This window comes from Garra rufa, chromosome 8, assembly GCF_049309525.1.
Source record: "Garra rufa chromosome 8, GarRuf1.0, whole genome shotgun sequence".
In the NCBI taxonomy this organism is placed as follows: Eukaryota; Metazoa; Chordata; class Actinopteri; order Cypriniformes; family Cyprinidae; genus Garra; species Garra rufa.
Genome location: NC_133368.1, coordinates 12,019,990 through 12,045,023, shown reverse-complemented (window position 1 = coordinate 12,045,023; position 25,034 = coordinate 12,019,990). Strand labels below are relative to the sequence as shown.

At 35.8% G+C, this 25,034-nt stretch overlaps 1 protein-coding gene across 1 annotated transcript in view; it reads right to left on the bottom strand.

Moving 5' to 3' along the window:
* Positions 1-25,034, bottom strand: part of vwa8 (von Willebrand factor A domain containing 8) — a 135,757-nt gene that overhangs the window by 41,059 nt on the left and 69,664 nt on the right. The window contains exons 30-37 of the mRNA XM_073845801.1: positions 22,327-22,449; positions 20,866-20,930; positions 19,634-19,759; positions 19,405-19,514; positions 14,384-14,538; positions 12,554-12,746; positions 11,940-12,021; positions 9,733-9,937 (exon numbers count right to left, since the gene is read on the bottom strand). Coding sequence (XP_073701902.1) covers positions 9,733-9,937; positions 11,940-12,021; positions 12,554-12,746; positions 14,384-14,538; positions 19,405-19,514; positions 19,634-19,759; positions 20,866-20,930; positions 22,327-22,449 — 1,059 coding nt within the window. The remainder of the gene's footprint in view (positions 1-9,732; positions 9,938-11,939; positions 12,022-12,553; positions 12,747-14,383; positions 14,539-19,404; positions 19,515-19,633; positions 19,760-20,865; positions 20,931-22,326; positions 22,450-25,034) is intronic.

The window sequence follows — 25,034 nt, the reverse complement described above, 5'->3', positions numbered from 1 at the left end:
AGCCATGACACAGTCTGGGTTACAGAGACACCAGCGTCAAAAGGTGACCGCTGATCACATGACTAGCTCCTGTTATATTGTATATCATTCCTCATGCAAACACCCATGCATATCTCACACACACACACACACACACACACACACACACACACACACACACACACACACACACACACACACACACACACACACACAATCTTATCATTTGGTTACACGATTATTTACAATCTTCTTTATGACACAATCTTCTTAACGTTACAAATAAAAAGTCTGTTTTTTGCTACTGTCCCTTTAATACTTCTATTCTAATTACTACGTTTGTACACAAATGTACGGGTATTCTTCAACCATTCTGACTGGAGTGATGATAACATTCAGCTTGGAAATCACAAAAATAAATTACATTTTAAAATATACTTAAAATTGTACTGTTTTTGCTGTACTTTGGATCAAATATTTGCAGGCTTGGTGAGCAGAAGGGACTTCTTTAAAAACATAAAAAAATCTTACAGTTCAAAAACTTTTGACTGGTAGAGTACGGAGTCAATTTTTATTCATTTTCATTTCTTTGGTTATGCATGGAAGCTTGATTACGATTATACATAAATAAAAATAGTTATTTTGCCTTATAATTGTGAACATTTTTTGGTAACACTTTACTAAAAGCTGTCATTTGGCATTAACTAACAAGAACTAATGAAATAATGTTCATAAAAATGTTAATAAAATAATTAACGTCAATTAAAATGTTCATAGTCATGTATGTTCAGTACATTAACTAATGTTAACAGACACAACTTTAAATTTAAAAAAAATAACAGTACGTTTTTAAACCTAAAATTAACTAAGATTAATTAAATGCTATTAAAATATTGTTCATGTTAACTGATAGTTAGTAGTAAATGTTAACAAATCAAACCTCATTGTAGAGTGTTACCCTTGTTTTTCTCACAATTCTGACTTTGTATCTCACCCTTCTGACATAAAAGTGAGAATTGCAAGATATAAACTCAAAACTATGATAAACAATTATCAAAAAAATGTTGAACACTGGCATTTTGGAAAATTCTAACAGGGTCATTTAAAAATTTGGTCCTTATATGATGGTACCTAAGTGCTTATAAATCCTTAAAGAAAACTCAAAACGTACAAAATCATGTACAATACAACAAGCATGCAACATTTTATGCAGACCGGTCAAAAATGACTAAAATTGTAATAAACATCAAAAACACTATTATTATAATGGTAAGCTGTCTGAAGATATAATTTTAAAGGAACATTCCACATTCCATTTTTTTTTGGAAATAGGCTAATTCTCCAGCTCCCCCGAGTTAATAAGTTGAGTTTTACCATTTTGAAATGCATTTCAGCCATTCCCCTGTTCTGGCTATATCACTTTTAGCATAGCTTAGCATAGATCATTGAATCCATGAGACCAATAGCATAGCGTTCAAAAATGACCAACGAGTTTTCAGTATTTGTCCCATTTAAAACTTGACCCTTCTGTAGTTATATCGTGTACTAAGACCGGCGGAAAATGTAAATGAGTGTTCCTTTAATCGCTAGAAGGCAGAATTAGACCACTAATGTGCTCATTAATTCACTAATATAGTTTTTTTTTAGTTTTTGTCTTATAAATTGGCATTTAGACATGATAAAATCATTATCATTGCATATCAAAGTTGACCACTTTATTCATACAGACATATCAGTTTTAACAATTATTCCAGATTATGATATATCTCACAATTCTTACCTTTTTTCCCTCACAAATTCTAAGTTTACATCTAGCTTTTGTTGAGAACAGTCAGAAAAAAAGCCAGAATTAAGAGATAAAAAGTCACAATTACTGTTTTTATTTTTTTATTCCGAAACTGGCTTTTATAAATACTGTAGGTAAGCAAATTTTTTGTCAATTTTAGTTTTTTGTAATCTTTTATATTACATCACATTATGTTATATATATATCTATATATATAATATATATATATATATTATATTATATTATCTATCTATATTTTTTTTAACCAATTGTTGTGTTATTTATTAAGGATATCTACTTATTCAAATGCATTAACACATTCATTTTAACTTTGAATTACATATATTTAATTAAGTAATGAAAAATGTAAGTCTCTAATAGCGATATCTCACTGATATCTCAGATATCAGACAGTATTAGGTCATTGATATTTCTAGTTAAAGTCTCTCTCTTTGTGAGTATGCAGTTTGTGATGTGTAAGTGGTGAGTCAAAGCATCCACTCATTTCCCGTCAGACACAAGACATAACTTTATCTTGCATCACTGATGCTGTACAGATCGCTTTATAAATACATACAGACATAGGGACATGTATGGAGCAGGATCAGTGAGCGCTTTGACGTCAGGGTCAGGCATTCCCCGCATGACTGTACGGTGCACATGTCATGTCGTGACCGTCATGCATGGTCATCTAATCTAGTGGACAGGACCTCATTACCTATATACCTATATATATATATATATATATATATATATATATATATATATATATATATATATATGTTATATGGTATATGGTATAAACACACTGTACAGGTACGAAAACAAAATTCCAAATCTCTGACATAAGAGTGGAAAAAAAACAGACGTTCACTCTAATCCAGGGCGTTTAATTATAGAAAGTTGGGATGTGCTGTTCTCAGATATTAGGGCAAGATGATTGACAACTCGGTGTGAAGTCATAATAGACTCTTTCGAGAAGTTTAGGAGATGTTTCCCATTACGCCATCAACACTGAGCGTCTGAGGTTCAGTTTATATGTAGCAACATGATTTTGTAGACCAGGTGTGAACAGATGGTCACAGATTCACCTTTATACAGCCACAGCTAACTAACATCCGTCAAAAAGACCAGAGTTACTTAACCCTTCCAGAGTTGGAGTTGGTGAGAGTTTTGTAATGTTTTTGAAAGAAATATCTCATGATAAAAAAAAAAACTGGGAAAAATCCCATAGACTTACATTGACAGAATGTTCAAATGAGCCAACACTATTCAAACTGTCAAAACTCCCAGAATCCTTTGAGACTCAATCAAACTTCTCTTCTATGTACTATATTTAAACTCATTTAAACCCATCTATCTATCTATCTATCTATCTATCTATCTATCTATCTATCTATCTATCTATCTATCTATCTATCTATCTATCTATCTATCTATCTATCCAAGCCTAGCAACTAGAATCATGTCTAGAATCGAACAATGCTAGAAACATGCTAGTAAGTTGCTAATCATGCTAACAACAGGCTAGTAATGCTAACATCATGCTAGCCACATGCTACTAGCATGCTAAGCATGTTAGTAACATGCTAACGAAATGCTAACCATGCTAATAACATGCAAATGACTTGTTAATCATGCTAGAAACATGTGATCAAAATGATAAAAATGCTAACAACACGCTAGTTACATGCTAATCAGGTTAGAAACGTGATCAAAATGATAAACATGCTAACAACACGCTAGTAACATGCTAATCAGGTTAGAAACATGTGATCAAAATGATAAACATGCTAACAACACGTTAGTAACATGCTAATCAGGTTAGAAACATGTGATCAAAATGATAAACATGCTAACAACACGCTAGTAACATGCTAATCAGGTTAGAAACGTGATCAAAATGATAAACATGCTAACAACACGCTAGTAACATGCTAATCAGGTTAGAAACATGTAATCAAAATGATAAACATGCTAACAACACGCTAGTAACATGCTAATCAGGTTAGAAACATGCTAACGAAATGCTAACCATGCTAACAACATGCTAGTAACATGCTAATCAGGTTAGAAACATGTAATCAAAATGATAAGCATGCTAACAACACGCTAGTAACATGCTAATCAGGTTAGAAACATGTAATCAAAATGATAAACATGCTAACAACACACTAGTAACATGCTAATCAGGTTAGAAACATGCTAACGAAATGCTAACCATGCTAACAACATGCTAGTAACATGCTAATCAGGTTAGAAACGTGATCAAAATGATAAACATGCTAACAACACACTAGTAACATGCTAATCAGTTTAGAAACGTGATCAAAATGATAAACATGCTAACAACACGCTAGTAACATGCTAATCATGTTAGAAACATGCTAACGAAATGTTAACCATGCTAATAACTTGTTAATCATGTTAGAGACATGTTAATAACTTGCTATTCATGCTAGAAACATGTGATCAAAATGATAAACATGCTAACATCACACTAGTAACATGCTAATCATGTTAGAAACATGCTAACGAAATGCTAATAACTTGTTAATAATGCTAGAAACATGTTAATAACTTGCTAATCATGCTAGAAACATGTGATCAAAATGATAAACATGCTAACAACAAGCTAGTAACATGCTAATCAGGTTAGAAACATGTGATCAAAATGATAAACATGCTAACAACACGCGAGTAACATGTTAATCAGGTTAGAAAAATGCTAAAGAAATGCTAATCATGCTATCAAAATGCTAATAACTTTTTAATCATGCTAGAAACAGGTTAATAACTTTCTAATCATGCTAGAAACATGCTATCAAAATGTTAATCATGCTAACAACACACTAGGAACATGCTAATCATATCAGAAACATGCTAACGGAATGCTTATCATGCTAGCAACGTGCTATTAACTTGTTAATAATGCTAGAAACATGATATCAAAATGCTAATATTGCTAACAACACGCTAGTAACATGCTAATCATGTTAAAAACGTGCTAGAAACATGCTAACGAAATGCTAACCATGTTAGTAACATGCTAATAACTTGTTAATCATGCTAGAAACATGTTAATAGCTTGCTAATTAAGCCAGAAACATGCTATTAAAATGCTAATCATGTTAGAAAAATGCTAGAAACAGGTTAATAACTTGCTAATCATGCTAGAAACATGCTATCAAAATGCTAATCATGCTAACAACATGCTAGTGACATGCTAATTATGTTATAAACATGCTAGAAACGTGTTAAAAACATGCTAATCAGGCTAGAAACATGCTAACAACATGCTAATCATGCTAACAACATATTAGTAACTTTGCTAATCATGCTATTTATCCATTTATCCATCCATCTATCTGACAGACTGTATAACTTTTTCAAACATTCTGATCAGGCTTTTTCCAAGCCAACTTAAAATTGTCTTGACAAACTTTTTTTTTTCTAGTTACAATTGAAAATAACTGTTGTCTATTTGAAAATATTTAAAAATGTAATTTATTCCTGTGATCAAAGCTCATTACTCAGCATTACTCCAGTCTTCATTCTAATATGCTGATTTGCTGTTCAAGAAACACTTGAACACAAGATCAAGTTCACGCATTTTCTCTCTAGACAGTGTCTACTGATGAGGTCAAATTTACGTAATGAGCATATCCTGTCTGATGTTTACAATCTGCTTTCAATTAACAAGCTGACAGGAATGTGATGTTTCACAAGATGTAGTAATGTAATGTAACTGAAAGCCATGCATTTGCCAGCTTCAGCCTTTTGGTTATGTTTGGACGTGTGACGGCTGCCACATCAGCAGGAGAAACTGATTCACGGTCGAAGGGCTTCTCGTAACTCGTGTAAAAAGAACTGGAGGTTTGTGGGTAATACATGAGCTGATTAATTCACAGAGGGAGGATGAAAGACAACCCTAGCTAACTCACAGAGTGCTCATCTCCTCTGGGAACAGGAATGCTGCACAATAGGCCTCCGACTGGGGCCGAATGAAACCGTGTGAGAGAACAGAAAATATGAGCGCTGTGATGGAGGGAGAGATAAAGGACCAAAGGGAGAGTAGTACAATGAAGCAGGAGAACGAGACGGTCGACAGACTGAGAGAATGAGGAGATGGCACAGATCCTGGACGAGGAATCCTGCCAGCTGGAGTCTGGGACAGGAATGTTTCCATCACTCTCTACAGTAAGAGTTTTAACAGAGAAGATCTCACATTTGAAGACCAGGCCAAATACATGAAAGAACATCTTTAGCACTTAAAATCGGCCAAATCTGAACCAAAATAAAAACCCTGGAATTTGACACAATCTTCGAAATACAGCTTGCATGCTTCGTGATACACTCATGAGTGTGCGTCGAAGACTGACATGTAAGAGAAGAAGCTGTTGAATAAAGTAATCACATATTCACATAAAGTATTCTGCTAGCTTCATTAAATTACGGTTAAATCACTGATGTCACATGGTCTATTTTAACGATGTTCTTACTACCTTTCTTGGCCTTGAATGTGTCAGTTGTGTTGCTGTCTATGCAGGGCCAGAAAGCTCTCAGATTTCATCAAAAATATCTTAATTTGTGTTCCCAAGATGAACGATGGTCTTACTGGTTTGGAACGACATGAGGGTGAGTAATTAATGACATGTTTTCATTTTTGGGTGAACTGACCTTTAATTTTCCCCTCAGAAATAAATGGGTAAATATAGTTGCAAGCAGCGATTACAAGGGTTCAAACGCTTTAGGACATAAGCACGTTTTTTAGCAAGCCTGTAACCACCTAAATCAATGATTTAAAATGTGTTTGTTTGTGTGTTATGTGGAAACTTGGGGTGTGGTGGAGGGCGGTTTGAAGATGCTGTGTCCGTTAAAGAAAACCCCACACCATCAGCATGATAACACAGTCTTGAGCTTCATGATAAACCTTCACCTTATAATATTAGTAATGCACCCTGTTTTTCTTTCCTTGTTGTTTGTAAACTATATTTCCCCCTCTTTCAGTGAGGCAAACCAGTGAACACTCTCACATGAGCGATACTCAACTGAACAAACTTACACAGGCTATTCAGAGAGCGGCACTGAAAGGTCAAGAACGCAACCATTTGGGCAAATATTTGATGTAAATATAAGGCGGCTAGTGTAAGTGTGCTTAAAGAAAGCCAGTAAGGTGTGGAATGAGCTGACGGTTAACAGGCTCTTTGTGTACCTGTATGAAAGAACAGGAAGTGTGTGAACTCTTAAACAAACGCACACTTCAAACACATACCAAACCGGTCAATATTATGAATTTAGATATTTAGGCCACATATACAGTCAAGCCCGAAATTATCCATACCCCTGACAAATTCTGACTTAAAGTTACTTTTATTCAACCAGCAAGACCGGAAATGACACAGGCTTCTCCCAAAAGATAATAAGACGATGTACAAGAGGCATCATTGTGGAAAAAAATATTTCTCAGCTTTTATTTACATTTTAACAAAAAGTGGCATGTCCAAAATTATTCATACCCTTCTTAATAATCAATAGAAATGCCTTTATTGGCTATTACAGCAATCAAACGCTTCCTATAATTGCTGACCAGCTTTTTGCATGTCTCCACTGGTATTTTTGCCCATTCATCTTTAGCGATGAGCTCCAACTCTTTCAGGTTGGAGGGTCTCCTTGCCATCAGCCTGATCTTTAGCTCCCTCCACAGATTCTCAATTGGATTTAAGTCAGGACTCTGGCTGGGCCAAAACGTTAATGTTTTGTCTGCTAACCATTTCTTCACCACTTTTGCTGTGTGTTTTGGGTCGTTGTCGTGCTGAAATGTCCACTGGTGCCCAAGGCCAAGTTTCTCTGCAGACTGTCTGATGTTGTTGTTGAGTATTTTGATGTATTGCTCCATTTTCATGGCGCCGTTTACTGTGATTAGGTTCCCTGGTCCACCGGCTGAAAAACACCCCCAAACCATGTTTGACAGTGGGGATGCCAAATGAAGACTACATCATTGTGGCCAAACAATTCAATTTTTTTTCATCTGACCATAAAACAGAAGACCAGAAGTCTTCTTCTTTGTCCAGATGAGCATTTGCAAAGGGCTTTTGTGTGCCTTATCTGGAGAAGTGGTGTCCTCCTTGGTCTGCGTCCGTGGAACCCAGCGGTGTGCAGTATCTGTTGGACTGTCTGCCTTGAGATGTTGCCACCAGCAGAGCCCAGATTCATCAGGATGGCCTTGGTGGTGATCCTTGGATTCTTTTTTTACCTCTCTCACTATCCTTCTGGCCAGCACAGGTGTCACTTTTGGCTTCCGACCACGTCCTCTGAGATTGTTCACAGTGCGGGATGTCTTGTTTTTTAATAATACTTTGCACTGTAGCCACTGGAACTTCAAAACATTTAGATATGGTCTTATAGCCCTTTCCTGACTTGTGAGCAGCCACAATGCGCAGCCGTAGGTCCTCAGTGAGCTCATTTGTCTTAGCCATGACTGTCCACAAACCAACAGCAAAGAGTTTTTATTCTGTTTTTCACCTGTTGAGTTAATTAAAACAGCTGTTCCCAATGAATCAGGGTATTTAGGATGCTTTAGAACAGCTTGGACTATTTGGAATGGTATAGAACTTTGGATTTTCCCATAAACTGTGACAGTTTGCAAAAGGTATGAATAATTTTGGACACGCCACTTTTTGTTCAAATGTAAATAAAAGCTGAGAAATATTTTTTTCCACAATGATGCCTCTTGTACACCGTCTTATTATCCTTTGGGAGAAGCCTGTGTCATTTCCGGTCAAAAAAAAAAAAAAAAACTTGCTGGTTGAATAAAAGTAACTTTAAGTCAAAATTTGCCAGGGGTATAAATAATTTTGGGCTTGACTGTACATCCAACAGTGTTGAGAGCGACACAACTGCATTTAAATTTGAGTATATTGCTAAATTTCAGTCTCACGGCTGTAAACAACAAACACTGACGCCAACAGATCAACCTGTTTGCTGCTATTTTTGATGGAAGAAACACTAGTAGCGATTGCAGACATATTAATGCCTGGTCATTTTTAGTAACCCTTGCTCTGCAGATGCGTCATGTAGAACAACTAATAAACAACCAGTCTCCACCAAACCTCTAGTTACGTCTCATTCGCTCATATTTATGATCTCTCATGATACATTAGATCAGTTCTCTCTATAGTGTGTCCTTATATACACTGACTGGATGTTTTGACTGTTAAGTCCACTATAAAGACTATCTGTGTTTCACACAGCGCAGAACTGGAGCGCTGCCATGAAGGAGCCTCCCATTGAAAATACTCAGTATTAGCAGCATGTATCTCCAAACAAACATCTGAATGACAAAATAACCTAACAACAAATGTATTAATCTATTAAACAAACAGAAATCTTTGTCTAATGCATTTTATCTCAAGTGTGTGTGTGATGAATGTCAGTAAGATTTCAGACAAGTGATCCTGAAGTCTTGCAATACTTAATATGGAAGCAGAACCTGCCAATAAATATCTCACCAAACAAAAATGCTGAGTACACAAAGATGTAGTCACATAAAAAACAAAAAAAAGATTGGATAGAAAAGGAATATCTTCAAAATATCTTATTTAAGCTACAAACTTTCGAATTTAGCAATTTTACAACCTTACCAAAATAAATAAATAGAGTAATAACATATTTCTTATCTAAGTCTGCCACCATGTGGTAAGAAATGAAACTGCAAAGCGAAGAACATAAAACAACCAAACCAAACAAAACAAAACAGACTGAATTAAAAAAAGGTTTCTTAAACAAAACAACTTTGAACATACATACTGAGCAATCAAAAGTTGACATTATTTGTAATATTAAAATAGTCACTTATGCTTCCTAAACAGACATTTTTTGTAATTTATTTCTTATTATCATTGGAATGAAATGTAACTCAGACATGCTCATAATATGTTTTGTCACATTCACAATGAAAGTCCTACCTGGACTGGCCTGCCATCCTCTGATCCGATCATGTTCCTCCACTCCAGCAGAGAGCGCTGCAGGTTGTCAAGACCTGTTTCCCATAATCTGACGTAGCCTCCCATGTCCACAGTCACCACTCCACCAGAGCCCAGAGGAGCCATCACTACATCTGTGTCAGAGACCTTTGAGATCCACACAGTGTAGGGAGACATTGAGCTGCTCCTGAACACATCAGTATGACAGTAGACATTCAACTGCTTTACACAAGATTACATGAAGCTAAATGGAAGATCTTTAAAAGAAATTTAAGACAACAAATAAAATTAAACATGAAATCATCAGTTTCAGATTAACATATCAGGGCTAGAAGGCATTAAAGTGTCAGAAGACAATGGTCTACTGCAGAGGGCAAAATCAGGTAAAAAATTCAAGGAATAGTTCACCTAAAAATGAATTGGCTTTTTACTCACCCTCAGACCATTCAAGAAGTAGATTAAATTTTTTTTTTATCGGAACAGATTTAAAGAAATTTAGCATTACAACACTTGCTCATCAATAACTCTGGTTGACTTCAGTCCAACAATTAACGCCTTGTTAATTTGTTAAGTGTGTTTTTTTTTGTTTTGTTTTTATAAACAAATCCATTATTAAGATGTGTTTAACCATTGCTTCTGGTTAAAATACAAGCCCATAATCCATAAAAAGACTTCCTTTGGTGAAAAGTCCATCTCCTGTTGTCCTCTTACATCAAAAACCACCCACATATTTGTTTAGAGCTGGGACTGTTTTCACTTTTCAAATGCAATGTTTTTATCAGCTGTTTGGACTCCTGATAATAATATTTTGAGAATAAATGTTGTGAGAATAAAGTCGTAATATTTCGAGAATAAAGTCAACATTTTTTTGAGAATAAAGTCTAAATGTTTAGAGAATGAAGTCAAAATGTTTTGAGAACGAAGTTGAAATGTTTCAAGAATAAAGTCAAAATTTCGAGAAAAAAGTCTAAATGTTTAGAGAATAAAGTCTAAATATTTTGAGAATAAAGTCAAAATTACAAGAATAAAGTAAATATTTAGAGAATAAAGTTTAAATGTTTTGAGAATGAAGTCAAAATGTTTTGAGAACGAAATTGAAATGTTTCAAGAATAAAGTCAAAATTTCGAGAAAAAAGCTTAAATGTTTATCAGAGAACACTGAGAATAAAGTCTAAAAGTTTTGAGAATAAAGCCTAAATGTTTAGAAAATAAAGTTTAAATGTTTTGAGAATAAAGTAAAAAATTTTTTTTTAAATAAAGTCGAAAATGTTTCAAGAATAAAGTCAAAATTTCGAGAAAAAAGTCTAAATGTTTAGAGAATAAACTTGTAATGTTTTGAGAATAAAGTTAAAATTTTTTGAGAATAAAGTCGAAATGTTTCAAGAATAAAGTCGAAATGTTTCGAGAATGTAGTTGAATGGTTTCAAGAATAAAGTCAAAATTTCAAGAAAAAACTAAATGTTTAGAGAATAAAGTCGAAATATTTATAGAATAAAGTCGAAATGTTTTAAGAAAAAAGTTAAAATGTTTTGAGAATAAAGTCGAAATGTTTAAAAAATTTAGTTGAAGTGTTCTGAGAATAAAGTCAAAATTGCGAGTATTAAATCGTAGCAATTAATGTCCCGGTGCCCCCATTCCAGGCCTTTTGCATGCGTAATATGCTAGAATATACTATAAAATATTATAACTTTAATCTTGTAATTGCTATGAATGAATTCTCGTCATATTCTCTAAACATTCCGACTTTATTCTCAAAACATTTAGACTTATAGACTCATAATTTTGACTTTATTGTTGAAATATTAACATTTATTCTTGTAATTTTCATCTTTGTTCTTAAAATATTTTGAATTTATTCTCGTAATCTTAGATTTTTTACGTAGCACTAAAATGCTGTCGTATGAAGGGGAATAATTTCTCAGCACCTTTTCATTTTTGGGTGAACTATGCCTTTAAGCAATGACAAGTCTCTGTCTTGAAAACAAGGTATGGCTCATTAACTGGTAAAAGGCCATATTCTTTTACATGAAAGGATATTGCTGAATATTCTATGGACATCACTGTCAAGAAATAATGTATGCAAAAATTTGTAAATGTATTTACAAATGCTAAAACTGCCAAGTGGCCAGTATTTAGTGAGTTGAACAGAAGAGGGAGCTATAGTTTAAAAAATGCATCTGACTCTGTACCTCGGCACTGGAATGTATTTGAGCTTCTTAGAGTTCAGGTCTGTCACTTCCAGGTATGCAGCGGTCATGGGTGGTGTGACATCTGTTGGTAAATCCATATAATCATCATAAATAAAGCAACAATAAATTTGCACATATATGTGACCCTGGACCACAAACCAGTCTTAAGTAGCACAGGTGTATTTGTAGCAATAGCCAAAAATACATTGTATGGGTCAAAATGAAAGATTTTTCTTTTATGCCAAAAATCATTAGCATATTAAGTAAAGATCATGTTCCATAAAGATATTTTGTAAATTTTCTACCATAAATATATAAAAACTTGATTTTTGATTAGTAATATGCATTGCTAAGAACTTCGTTTGGACAACTTTTAAGGCGATTTCCTCAATATTTAGATTTTTTTGCACCCTCAGATTCCAGGTTTTCAAATAGTTGTATCTCAGACAAACATCCTATTTTAACAAACAACATATCGATGGAAAGCTTATTTACTCAGCTTTCAGATGACATAAGAATCTCAATTTCGACAAATTTACACTTATGACTGGTTTTGTGGTCCAGGGTCACATATTTGCATGTGATATGTGAATATGAATCCATCAGTGTTTTACCTTTTGGGTAGATGTCAGTCAGTGGGACTTGTGTAGGGGGCAGTGCCCGGACTACTTGATTGGCACCTAACAAACAGACACAGTTGACCCTCTTAGCTGGCCCTGTTCGCTTACTTGATCCAAAGAACATATCAGGACCCCGGCCCTCTGTTATGGGTGAAGATCTCTTAAAGCTGTACACCTCATTTGGGGACTGTGGAAATGCAATGCAAAACATATTATAGGCAGGGTTGCCAGGTTTTCACAACAAAACCCATCCAATTGCTACTCAAAACTGGCCCAAAAGTTTTGGTGGGGGTCCCCCAGTAAAAATTCTAGGCGGTAAAATATGCGTTTTCTTGGATTGGTTCCCCAGAGGTCAAATTCGCATTCCAGTGGATAAATATTGCGTTATTGGGGTCGCTTAAACTCGTGGACAAGAAAAACAACCCGTGGCACCAGTGTTAAAGTAGCCCAATTTGGCAACACAGATTATAGAGGTCAATGCCTTGCAAGTTCTTAAGAGATAATTTAAATATGTGTTCATATTGTTTTAAAATTAGTTCAGTAATTTTACAATTTTCAAGAAAAGTTTTGTTATAATGACTCTGAAAATGTCATTTGGTGTAACCATCAATACATATTAAAATATTTTCCTTACACCTTGCATACATATTTGTATATATTAATTTTACAACCTAAACCAACCTTAAAGTTTCCTATAAATTACTATAAGAGACTTACATCTTATGTTGGGGGTAACACATTACAAGTAACTTGAGTTAAGTAATCAGATAACTTTCTGAAGTAACTAGTAAAGTAATCAATTCCGTTTTAATTTACAGTAAAATAATTTTTATCCATTTACTGACTAAACATGACGCTTACTTGTAGGTGTAGACTAAATATGAACATGCATCTATTCATCTCACTTACACACAAAAAAAAGATTCGGTATTCCTCATAATGAATAAAACGTAGAATATGACGCAAATCTGCAATAATTAAATATGTTAATAATTTAATTTACTTTTCTTTCAGCCTAAGGCTTATTTATTACACATATAGTGTGAAATGGCTTTTACATGTTAAAAATATAACTTTTTTATATTAAAAACATAGAAGTCCAGTCTAGATGAGAAAAAGTAACGCAAAAGTAATGTAACATTACTTTCCATAAAAAGTAACTAAGTCATGCAAACAGTTATTTTTTTAGGAATTAACTCAATATTGTAATGCATTACTTTTAAAAGTAACTTTCCTCAACACTGCTTATTAATATTCTATGAACATCACTGTCAGGAAACACTTTATGCAAAAATATTCATCACATTAGGCTACTTACAACATTATAAAAATGTAAATTATGTTAATACCATTACATCACTTAAATTTACATATGAAACATTTAAGACATTAAGACATTTTAAGGCCTTGATATAAAGGAAATCAAAATTGATTTTTCAAAATGAAAATGCACTTCAAAAATTCAGAATTAGAAATTCTAAATATATGGGAACTTCATATAAATAAATACATTTGGATAAAAAGCATCGCGTCATTGATCTATAGAATCAAACTGTATTTTACGCATCCTGATCTCATGACAAAAACGTACCTGTGGTAACTTTTTCGCAAGACGCGAAGTACGTACTAAGTACATATCAAGCATGCTCGGTAGCTCAGCCAGCACAGAACTGGACTTAGGATGCGGAATCCTTGGGTACGAATCCCGTGAAAAAACGGCTTACGATATTAGAGCTGAAAGATGAGAGATCGAAAAACACAGGTACATTTTTGTCATAAGATCAGGTTGATTTTACTACAGCGTATGTCATAACTGTCACCCACCATGAGGTCTGGGAAGCCCACAATCACATTAGCATAGGTGTTAGTGTCACAGAGGATGCGGTTTGGAGAGACGATCTTCTGGCCCAGGGCGGTGCTGAGGTTCTCATTGGGCAGCTGCTCATTCGATACCTCCTGAGGAGCTGTGGCTTCCATCCCTGAAGCACAAAGACAGTCAGACCATCACTCCACTCTAAAATGACCCCTGCAGAGATGATAATGTGTCCCTCACGACTAAACCCATAAAAGGTTTCAGAGCATTTCTACCATGACTCTACATCGGTGACATCTTTATCCCTCAGTTTAATTGGTCATTATTCAGACCTTGTAGTGACATTCTGTCACACTCGATTTGATAAAGACCCCAATCCTGCTGATGGGAACTTTTGATATCATCAAAAACATGCTCATTTTTCAGTGCAAACGCTGAAGCGTGTCTGACACTTTAGATGTACGATGCCCACTAAGTACAGACATTAGTCTATCTTTATGACAGCCACATTCATCTCAATAACTGATACTATGAGTTATTAAGCGTCTTTCTGCTCTTCATGCTTCAGGAACAAGTGCTGAAGGAGGAATGACAAGTGGTACTTCATCAGAAGATAAAGCTGTGAAGATGTTTATCTTCCATAAACAGCATTTCATGGGCTTTATAAACAAAGAGGCAGCAATTAATTTCACCTGCTATTTTAGGCCTTCAAAAACAAACTGGCATTATTTTCTATCAAATGAGGCGTGCAGGACTCACTGGCATCATCCATCAGGCCCTGAAAGCCTCAGCGCTTTTCTAAATGCAGCATTAACTCTGCTTTTACATTAGCTAAGATAAACTTACTAATACGTAGATATTTAAATTTGAATGTTTAAGAGAAATTCTGACAACAATGGTTTCAAAAAGTGTCCTCCTATCTCACATCATGCAAAAAAATATATAAATATATTCATGTATATATCAAAAGGTTGTATGTAGCATAAGAGATGAAGAAATGTCTTTCAAATACTTTACATTTACATTATATATATATATATATATATATATATATATATATATATATATATATAGCCTTGCAAAAGTATTCATACCCCTTATTTATTTTTCCATTGTTGCTGCCTTATGTTAAGCTGCTTTAAATTACTTTTTTCCCACACCAATCTACACTCCATATATCATAATGACAAAGCAAAAACAGAATTGCCACAACTTCATACATTTATAAAATAAGTACATTGCATAAGTATTTATTCCCTAAACTCAGTACTTAGCTGAAGCACCTTTTCAAGTTTTTTTTTTTTTTAATGAGTATGATGTGACAAGGTTTGCAGCATTTGGCAATTATCTGGCATTCTTCTCCACACCTCTTCACCTCTCAAGCTCTGTTAGCTTGGATGAGGCAGACGCACATTTTCAGGCTTCTCCAGAAATGTTTGACTGGGTTCAAGCCCAGGGTCTGGCTGGGCCACTTAAGGACACTCACAGAGTTGTCTATAAGCCACTCTTGCTGTGTGCTTAGGGTCATTGTCCTGTTGAAAGGTGAACCTTCTGCCCAGTCTGAGGTTCTAAATGCTCTGGACTGGGTTTTCATTAAGGCTATCTCAATATTTTATTGCTTCATTTTTCATCAGACCACAGAATCTTGTTTCTCACAGTCTGAGGGTTCTTTAGGTCCTTTTTCAAATTGTTTTTTATGTGTCTTCACTGAGGAGAGGATTGAGTCTTGCCACAATGGCATAAAGTCCAGATCGGTGAAGTGTTGCACTGATGTTTGTTCTATTGTAGATTTTCCCATTCCCCATCTCCACATATGATCATGGAGCTCAACTAGAGTGACCATCAGGATCTTGGTCACCACTCTAACCAAAGCTCTTCTCCATCAATTGCTCAGTTTGGCTAAGATGCCAGCTCTAGGAAGAGTCCTGGTTGTTTCAAACTTCTTCCATTAGATATGCGGCTTGATCCTGTTTCTGAGCTCTACAGGGAGTTATTTGTTTACTTCAGGGCTTGGTTTTTGCTCTGATATGCATTTTCAGATGTCAGACCTTTTATTAAGATGTGTATGCCTTAACAAATCATACCAATTCAATTGCATTTGTCACAGGTTAACTTCATTGAAGTGTAGTAACATCTACAAACAATATGAAGGCTCATAAGATTAATTTCAATTGTCCCAGATGAATACTTATGCAATGGAACGATTTCAGTTTTTTATTTTTAATAAATTTGCAAAGATTTTAAAAACCTGTTTTTTGATTTGCCATTATGGTGTATGGAGTGTAGACTGAGGTGAAAAAGAAGTAATTTAAAGCAGTTTAACATAAGGCAGCAACATAACAAACTGTGAAAAAAATGAAGGGGTATGAATACTTTTGCAAGACACCGTATAATGGAGACTATCCCAGCGGTTCCTGTCTTCGTTAGGGACTGTCATCCTGTTCTCCTCCAGGGGCTTGCGGTCGATGCTCTGATGTAGTAGTAATAGAGAGGAAGCTATGGTTATGTAACCCTGGCAGAGAGAGAAATCTCACCACACTTTCCTCTTCATGCCAGCAGGGAGAAGCGACATGTTGAGAATGACACGGCGACAGGTGGCAACGGCTTATAACCGTGACCTGTCTGTCAGCCGGCAGACGTAGCGTAATTGCTACTTCCGTGTCCAGTCACGCTCTGAGGCAGAGGTACTTCACTCTGATGTATCCTAACATTTGGAGAAAACCCTTTGGCCTAACTATGAGCAATAACAAGTAGCATTTGTTTATGTAGCCCAGAGGAGAACTGGTCTCTGGACTCATTTTTTTCAAAGATTTTTTTATCCTTTTCTCCATTTCTTTCACCTGGTAGAGTTTGAGTTTCTTGGTTCTGTCACCTTCTGTTGCTAATTGTAACATTTGGTACTACTGTTGATTTGACTTGTGTGGTTTTTTTTTTGCTATTCCACTGCCTGCATTCCACTGCAAAGCAAAAACGCTAAAGCTAATTTGTTTAATAATTGATTGAAATAAATTGAATCAACATTAAGTTGACGTGAGCTGAATAAGCTGACACCACTGTTATTACAGCAGAATTTGAATTTGTCTCATATTTTAAGATGTTATTTTCCTGTTTATTACTGTGAATCTGCTTAAAAAGCAATATATTCAGTGCCTTTCAAAAGTATTCAAACCCCTTCATTTTTTTTCACATTTTATGTTGCTGCCTTTTGTTAAAAGGCTTTAAATTCCTTTTTTTCCACATCAATCTACACTCCATACACCATAATGGCAATAAAAAAAAGAAACAGGTATTTACCATCTCTGAAAATGTATTAAAAAAATTATTTAAAAGTATTTAAACCCTTATCTGGGACAGTTTAAATTTAACTCCGGAGCATTCATATTGCTTGTAGATGGTACTACACTTTAAGTGGAGTTAACCTGTGGCAAATTCAATTGAATAAGTATGATTTGGAAAGGCACACACGTCTATTAAAAGGTCTAACAGCTAAAAATGCATATAACAGCAAAAACAAAGCCCTGGGGTAAAAAAAAACTGCCTGTAGAGCTCAAAAACAGGATTGCAGTAAGCCACACATCTGGGGAAGAGTTCAGAAAAAATTCTGCTGCATTGAAGGTTCACAGAAGTATGTATTCTCCATTACCCGTAATGGAAGAAGTTTAAGACAACCACAACTCTTCCTAGAGCTGGCCTCCTGGCCAAACTGAGCATTTGATGGAGAAGGGCTTTGGTTAGACTGGTGACTAAGATCCTGATGGTCACTCTAGATGAGTTCCATGATCATGTATGCAGATGGGAGAAACTTACAGAAGGACAAACATCACTGCAACACTCCACTAATGGCGGTGTGGAGAGACTCAATCCTCTCCTCAGTGGAGACACATTAAAACACACTTGAAACAGCACCTAAAGGACCCTCAGACTGTGAGAAACAAGATTATCTGGTCTGATGAACCTCAATTCTAAGCATCATGTATGGAGGAAACCAGGCACTGCTCATCACCTGTAGAGTATCATCCCAAAAGGAAAGTGTGCTGGTAGCAGCCTCATGCTGTGTGGCTGATTTTCAGCAGCAGGGACTGAGGGACTCGTCAGAGAAGAAGAAAATATAGAGATTGCCTTAATGAAAACCCAGTCAAATAGCATTCAGAACCTCAGACTTGGCAGAAGGTTCACCTTTCAACAGGGCAATGACCCTAAGCACACAGCAAGATTGGCTTATAGACAACTCTGTGGATGTCCTTGAGTGGCTCAGCCAGAACCTGGGCTTGAACCCAATCAAACATTTCTGGAAGAACCTAAAAATGTGTGTCTGTGCCCAAATGAGCTTGAAAGGTGAAGAGATGAGGAGAAGAATGGCAGAAAATTGCCAAATGCTTGTTGCACCATATTTTGGGGCTGTAAAGGCACTTCAGCTAAGTACTAAGTTAAGGGTATGAATACTTATGCAATGTACTTATTTCAGTTTTTTAAAAAATACATTTACGAAGTTGTGACAATTGTGTTTTTGCTTTGTCGTTATGGTGTATGGAGTGTAGACTGATGTGAAAAAAAATTATTTAAAGTACTTTAACATAAGGCAGCAACATAAAATGTAAGAAAAATGAAGGGGTTTGAATACCTTCGCAAGGCACTGTAAATAAATGTGACTTGATTTGACTAAATAATAAGTGAAAACATGTCTACTTGGAGTGAGAATGTAGAGTACAATAAGCATAAATAGATTAATTTTGCAAGCACAAGACATTTTTGGACACCAGGCAGCATCTGCGACCATATTTATTATGCAAGGCATCAAAGATGACACCAAGTTTATTCACGTGCAATAGTCCTGAATCTGACACAAGTCAGATTTAAACATCCCCCGGGCTTCGTGTCAGTCAAAGCAGATGTGAAACAGACACATTTGCCAAAGCAAGACAGATGGTGACTGACAAGTGTGAAGGGCTCTCAGTGGCCCTGATTGGATGGTGACATCGCAAAGTCACTTCTAATTGGTTGTTCTGGCCTATAAGTGATAAGATTTGCTCACCTGAGCTGGTGCCGAAACCGGCGTTAACAGCGTCTTCACTGATGGCGTGCAGCTGGCACACTCCCGTGTCCTCTGCGCCCATGTGCATGGGCTTTGTCAACAGGAACTTCCTGCACATGATGGTAGCACATTTAGTTGAGCAACTTAGTCTGAGCAGTGTGTGCAAACAACTAAAACACGAAGGAATTCTTCTGATTTCATGGTAGTACAGATTGAATTTCATTGACACCTGTCAGTCTTGCTCTCAACAAGAAGCCAGCGGTCTTCAGCCACCAGGAACACAGCTTTGAGATTGATGGGGAGGGAGATGGTGTGAACCTGACCTTCTAGCACATCAACAACATCCAGCTGACTCCTGTCCAAGTAGAGCAGAGTGCAAATCAGTAGGCCATGCCTGAACAGGACACCAGAGCTCTGATCCCAAACCTAATGAGCTGCTAGCAGCCTACAGCCTACATATACAGCAGCTTTCCAAGACAACATCCTAACTTAAAATGTCAGTTTACTTAAAAATTAAAAATCTGGCATCATTTACCTTCACGGTGTTTCGAACACAAAAGAAGATATTTCTAATATTAATATCATAATTTTTGTCCATCCGTTGATCATCCCAACTTTTTCAAGGTTCAAAAAGTACATAAAGACTTCATAAGTAACTCACATTGGTGATAATGACAGAATTTTCACTTTTAGGACTATCACACAGTAATTAAGTGATTTGGAGTGCACTATATAAGACCTATTCGGACAGGACTAGTTTTCTAAATGATGTTTTAGTTACAGTTTCGGATCATCAGTCATCAAAGATCGGTAAATATTGGTCACAGACACAGAGATTTACTTTAAATTTCACCACAGATCATATTTTGATGTAACAAAGTGGTTATATCTAAGTGTGTGGGTTGTTTACTTACTTTTTAACTAGTTTTTCCACTAATGCCATTATATTGTTCATTCAGACTGATTCGTGAACACACACAAACACATGAATCGGGATTTATCGCATGAACCAATCACAATCAAAGATGACCAATCATATCGCAATGGAGGCATTGCCTCCTCTCACGTGACTTTCCCACATTTATTCTCAATTACCCCCCAACAACCCCACCGCACGTTTTAGGCATCTGCTAAAACTCAATGGGCTCAGTGGAGGCGAGAGAAACACGGGCTCCACTGTAACTTTAACTCCTAGTGTCGCTGTTGGACAGTGTTTCTTTGGAAAAACAAGTGATTTATACACTTTTTATTGTTATATTTTGTAATATTGGTGGTTTTTTTTACCACAACTTATTTTCTCATCCATATTTAGAGGAGACACTGGCCTCCCTTGGCCCTGGCATGCTGTCTTACAATTTGGACAAAAGAGATGCGTAGTTATGGAAATTAAAAATGCTGCCAATATAGGCAGCTCACTAGGTTTCAGAACAGAGCGTTTAAGATTGAGAGACAGTAACCTACCCGTTTTCTTTGTAGAAGAGAAGCCAGTTCTTGTGGGCAAACTCCTTGCACATTTTGTATGCTGGCTAATGACAACAAAAATAATAAGTTTAAGATAAATGTTAATTGTGATTGTATGATTTCAATGTGTCTAAACCAGATGCAATTCTAGTCAATATGTGATAAAAAAGTAGCTTTTCCATTTGAGTATTTAGTATTTGTTCTAACCAGCCACAGTGGTAAAACACAACGAGTGACATGGATTCTAGTTTTGGAATGGCTGAATCTATTTCTGCAACTTTGCGGCCGAGAACAAGAACTTACAAACTCTGTTTCCAATGACAATAATCATTTGAGGTACTGATTATGTGTTTTGTATAATCTTAAAAGTGTTTAATTTGAGTTTGAATATCATTTTGTGTGGCTTTAAATGCCACAATGCAGGGAAATTTCTAACTTCTAAAAATCTTAAAAATGCTAAATAAATGTAAGATAACTTTAAAATAAGAAATGTCAAAATAAATCCTTACTCAAAAAATAAAATATTTCATTCATGAATGTTAATTTTTAAATTATTGAAGTATTCAAAAACAATATTCAAAACAAACAACGAAACAAAGGCGTAGTTTGATGACGCTGTGATAGAGTGTGGAATCATGGGAGTTCATGTTCATGACTTCATCCCCACAGCCGATGCAATCTGACGGGACTGTTTTATTATACTAGATATATTTGAGTGTGTTGAAAGTTTTGTTTTAATGCTACTGTGCATTCATCACCTGTTTAATACAATGTATCACAAAATAAAGTGTTTTTAGTGTTTCCATGTTTTCTACAAAATAAAACCAGAAATCGAAGGTGCTCGATGTAATTACGTCCGTTACACTATTTAAATTCTTATTTCTCTGGAATTAAACATTATTGGAACCATTTAGGAGTAATGTAAGTACACAAGTCAACAAAATATATAACACTATTCTAGTGGTTTTTGGATATATTAATGAAAAAATCTTACATATTGTGTCTTTAAAAAAAGAGCGAAAGAATGAGAATCCCTGCCATATTGAAAGTGACAATGGAAAATTAACCTTGAGACAGATCTTGAAACTAAATTGCATCACACCTGGTTAGGACACAGTGTTATAGGAAAATGACTGCAGAAATTATACAGTTCATTTAATATGTGTTTTTCTGGACCAGTAGTTTTTGACTGTGCACAATAATATCTGAAGGCACAACACTCCTAGTTTCTATAAATTAAATGACATTTTTCCAGGATTTCAGAAGTTTTACAAGCTGAATTTTGCAACTTTTACAACTGTCTACACAAAAAAACGCATATTCATTCTAAAGATACCCATGAAGTATGACTATTTTATCAATTTACAAGACTCTGGAAACACTGGTTCTTCAATAAAACAAAAACAGTTGTTAAGGTTATGAATTAAAATAACATTCTAATAGTTTGCTGTTGATTTTCACCTGACTCTCTTTGTTGCTCCACCAGTTTGAGGTCTTTTTTGGTGGTTCCTCCTGTTTGTCCTGAGACAGGACCAGTCTCCTCAAAGCACCGGTGACCAGGTCCAAATGAAGCACTGTGTTGCCCTACAAAAATGAGACAGGAATGTTAACGTTTGGTTCTTAAAAAAAGGTAATTTAATTTAATTGAATTCCCTGAGGTACACTTATAATGTTAGGTTAATGTCTAGGTTTTAAGTGCCATAATTCAGTTTTACATGACCCTTCTGACCCTGTGCCTTTAAAATATCTAAATGACCTTTTTACATATGATATGAATACTTTATGCAAGTACTATGCCAGCCTCCTTTTACCCTTCACAGGAAAGGTTGGTGAAGAGTTGCAGGCCTTAAATTCCCCCTCATCATTAAATCTTCAGCATAATGGTTTCCTTACGCCCCGGCCTGGACATACCGCATACTGTCTGTGTTATTAATAGAACCTTGCATCACTTTTGGACAGATGGTGGGTTTGGCTGAGATGGGGCGTTGTGGTCACGGGCCGCAGTGTTTCATCCAGCATTTGTTTTTTTTTCCACCAGGAGAGCAGTGACCCCTGGATGACCCCCTGTGATGTCTGGACGTCTGTATTTTTAGATTTTTATAAGTAATCATGTTCTCCACACCCCTTTTTCCACTGCTAACAGGTGTTTTAAGCTTTCCTCAAGAAAACCAACTCTTAATACAGACCAGTTGCATTGTTTGAATGCAAATTCCTATTAGATTTTGTTCTGGTTTTTAATTTGGTACCTTATATAACAACTTCAAGGTGAGTAAATGACAGAATTTTCATTATTGGGGGAACTAACCCTTTAAATGAGTAATTCACTTTCAGAACAAAAATTTACAGACAATGTACTCACTCCCTTGACATCCAAGATGTTCATGTCTTTCTTTCTTCAGTCGTAAAGAAATGGTGTTTTTCGAGGAAAACATTTTACTATTTCTTGCCATATAATGGACTTCTATGGTGCCCCCGAGTTTGAACTTCCAAAATGCAGTTTAAATGCAGCTTCAAAGGGCTCTAAATGATCCCAGCCGAGGAAGAAGGGTCTTATCTAGCGAAACGATCGGTTATTTTCTAAAAACATTTACAATTTATATACTTTTTAATCTCACAGAGTACACACAGAGCTAGACAAGACGAGCATTTGAGGTTAAAAAGTATATAAATTGTAATAATAATAATAATAAAAAAAAACATCATTTTGCTAGATAAGACCCTTCTTTCCTCGGCTGTGATCGTTTAGAGCCATTTGAAGCTACATTTTGGAAGTTTAAACTCGGGGGCACCATAGAAGTCCATTATATGGACAGAAATCCTGAAATGTTGTACTCAAAAAACATAATTTCCTTACGACTGAAGAAAGAAAGACATGAACATCTTGGATGACAAGGGGGTGAGTACATTATCTGTACATTTTTGCGCTGAAAGTGAACTACTACTTTAAAGATACAGTATCAACAACTGCTTACTGACAGTTAGTGGAGGCTAGAGATTATGGTTTATAAAGTTGTAAATGTGGATATTTTTCGTACACAAATGAACTCATTGCAGAAGGCCTTTATTAACACCCCAAACTTTTTATGATGGATTGATGCACTTTGTTGGACTTCAAAATCTCAACACCCATTCACTGCCATTACAAAGCTTAGAAGAGCCAGGACATTTTTAAATATAACTCCAATTGTATTCATTTGAAAGAAGAAAGTGATACACCTAGGATGGCTTGAAGGTGAGTAAATCATGGGGTAATTTTCATTTTTGACTATCCCTCAACTATCCCTTTTTTTCTGCTCAGAGACAAAAACTGTTGTGTAAAACTAAATTAAAGAGATTTAGACTTTTTGGAAAGTCAAAGTTTTAGTTGTGCGGACTTTCAAAAGAGGAACAGAAATCTCTCAGATTCTATTTAACGAACAAAAGTCTTAAGGAAGGACATGAAGATAAGTAAATGATTTAGTTTATGGGTGAACTATTCCTTTAAAGAGTTAGTTCACTCAAAAATTTAAATTAGCCCATGATTCATTCACCCTTCAGGCATCCTAGGTGTATATGACTTACTACTTTCAGACAGATCCAATCGGAGTTACATAAAAAATTATCCCGGCACTTCCAAGCTTTACAAGGCATTGGCGGGTGTTTCACTTCATGAGTCCAAAACAAGTCCAATAAAGTGCATCCATCCATAATAAAAAAGTGCTTCACACAGCTCCAGGGGGTGAATAAAGGCCTCCTGTAGTGAATCGATGCGTTTTTGTAAGAAATATAGTCATGTTTAAAACGCAATAATCACTTTAATCTAGCTTTCGCCAACTAGTCGTACCCGGAAGCAGCTCCAGACAGAAAACATAGGACGTTGGTGTTGCGCATACACCACGCAGAAGTGACAAACGCGAACGCACCGTGAAGAGATCAAAACAAAACAACGGTCACGAATTAGAAATTCAAAACAAAGATTTGTAAAGGGAAATGTTGGAGGATTTCAATATAAATCAAGAGAAGACTGGTTTTCCTTTGCTAAAGTAAGGAAACTTTGCTTCCTTTGCTCCTGTAAACAAACATTGGTTTTCAAGAGACTCACAGGTGCATGCGCAGCGCCTGACAATCGACGTCATCCGCCTGGAGCTGCTTCAGGATATGACTAGTTGGCGCAAGATAGAGAAAAGTGA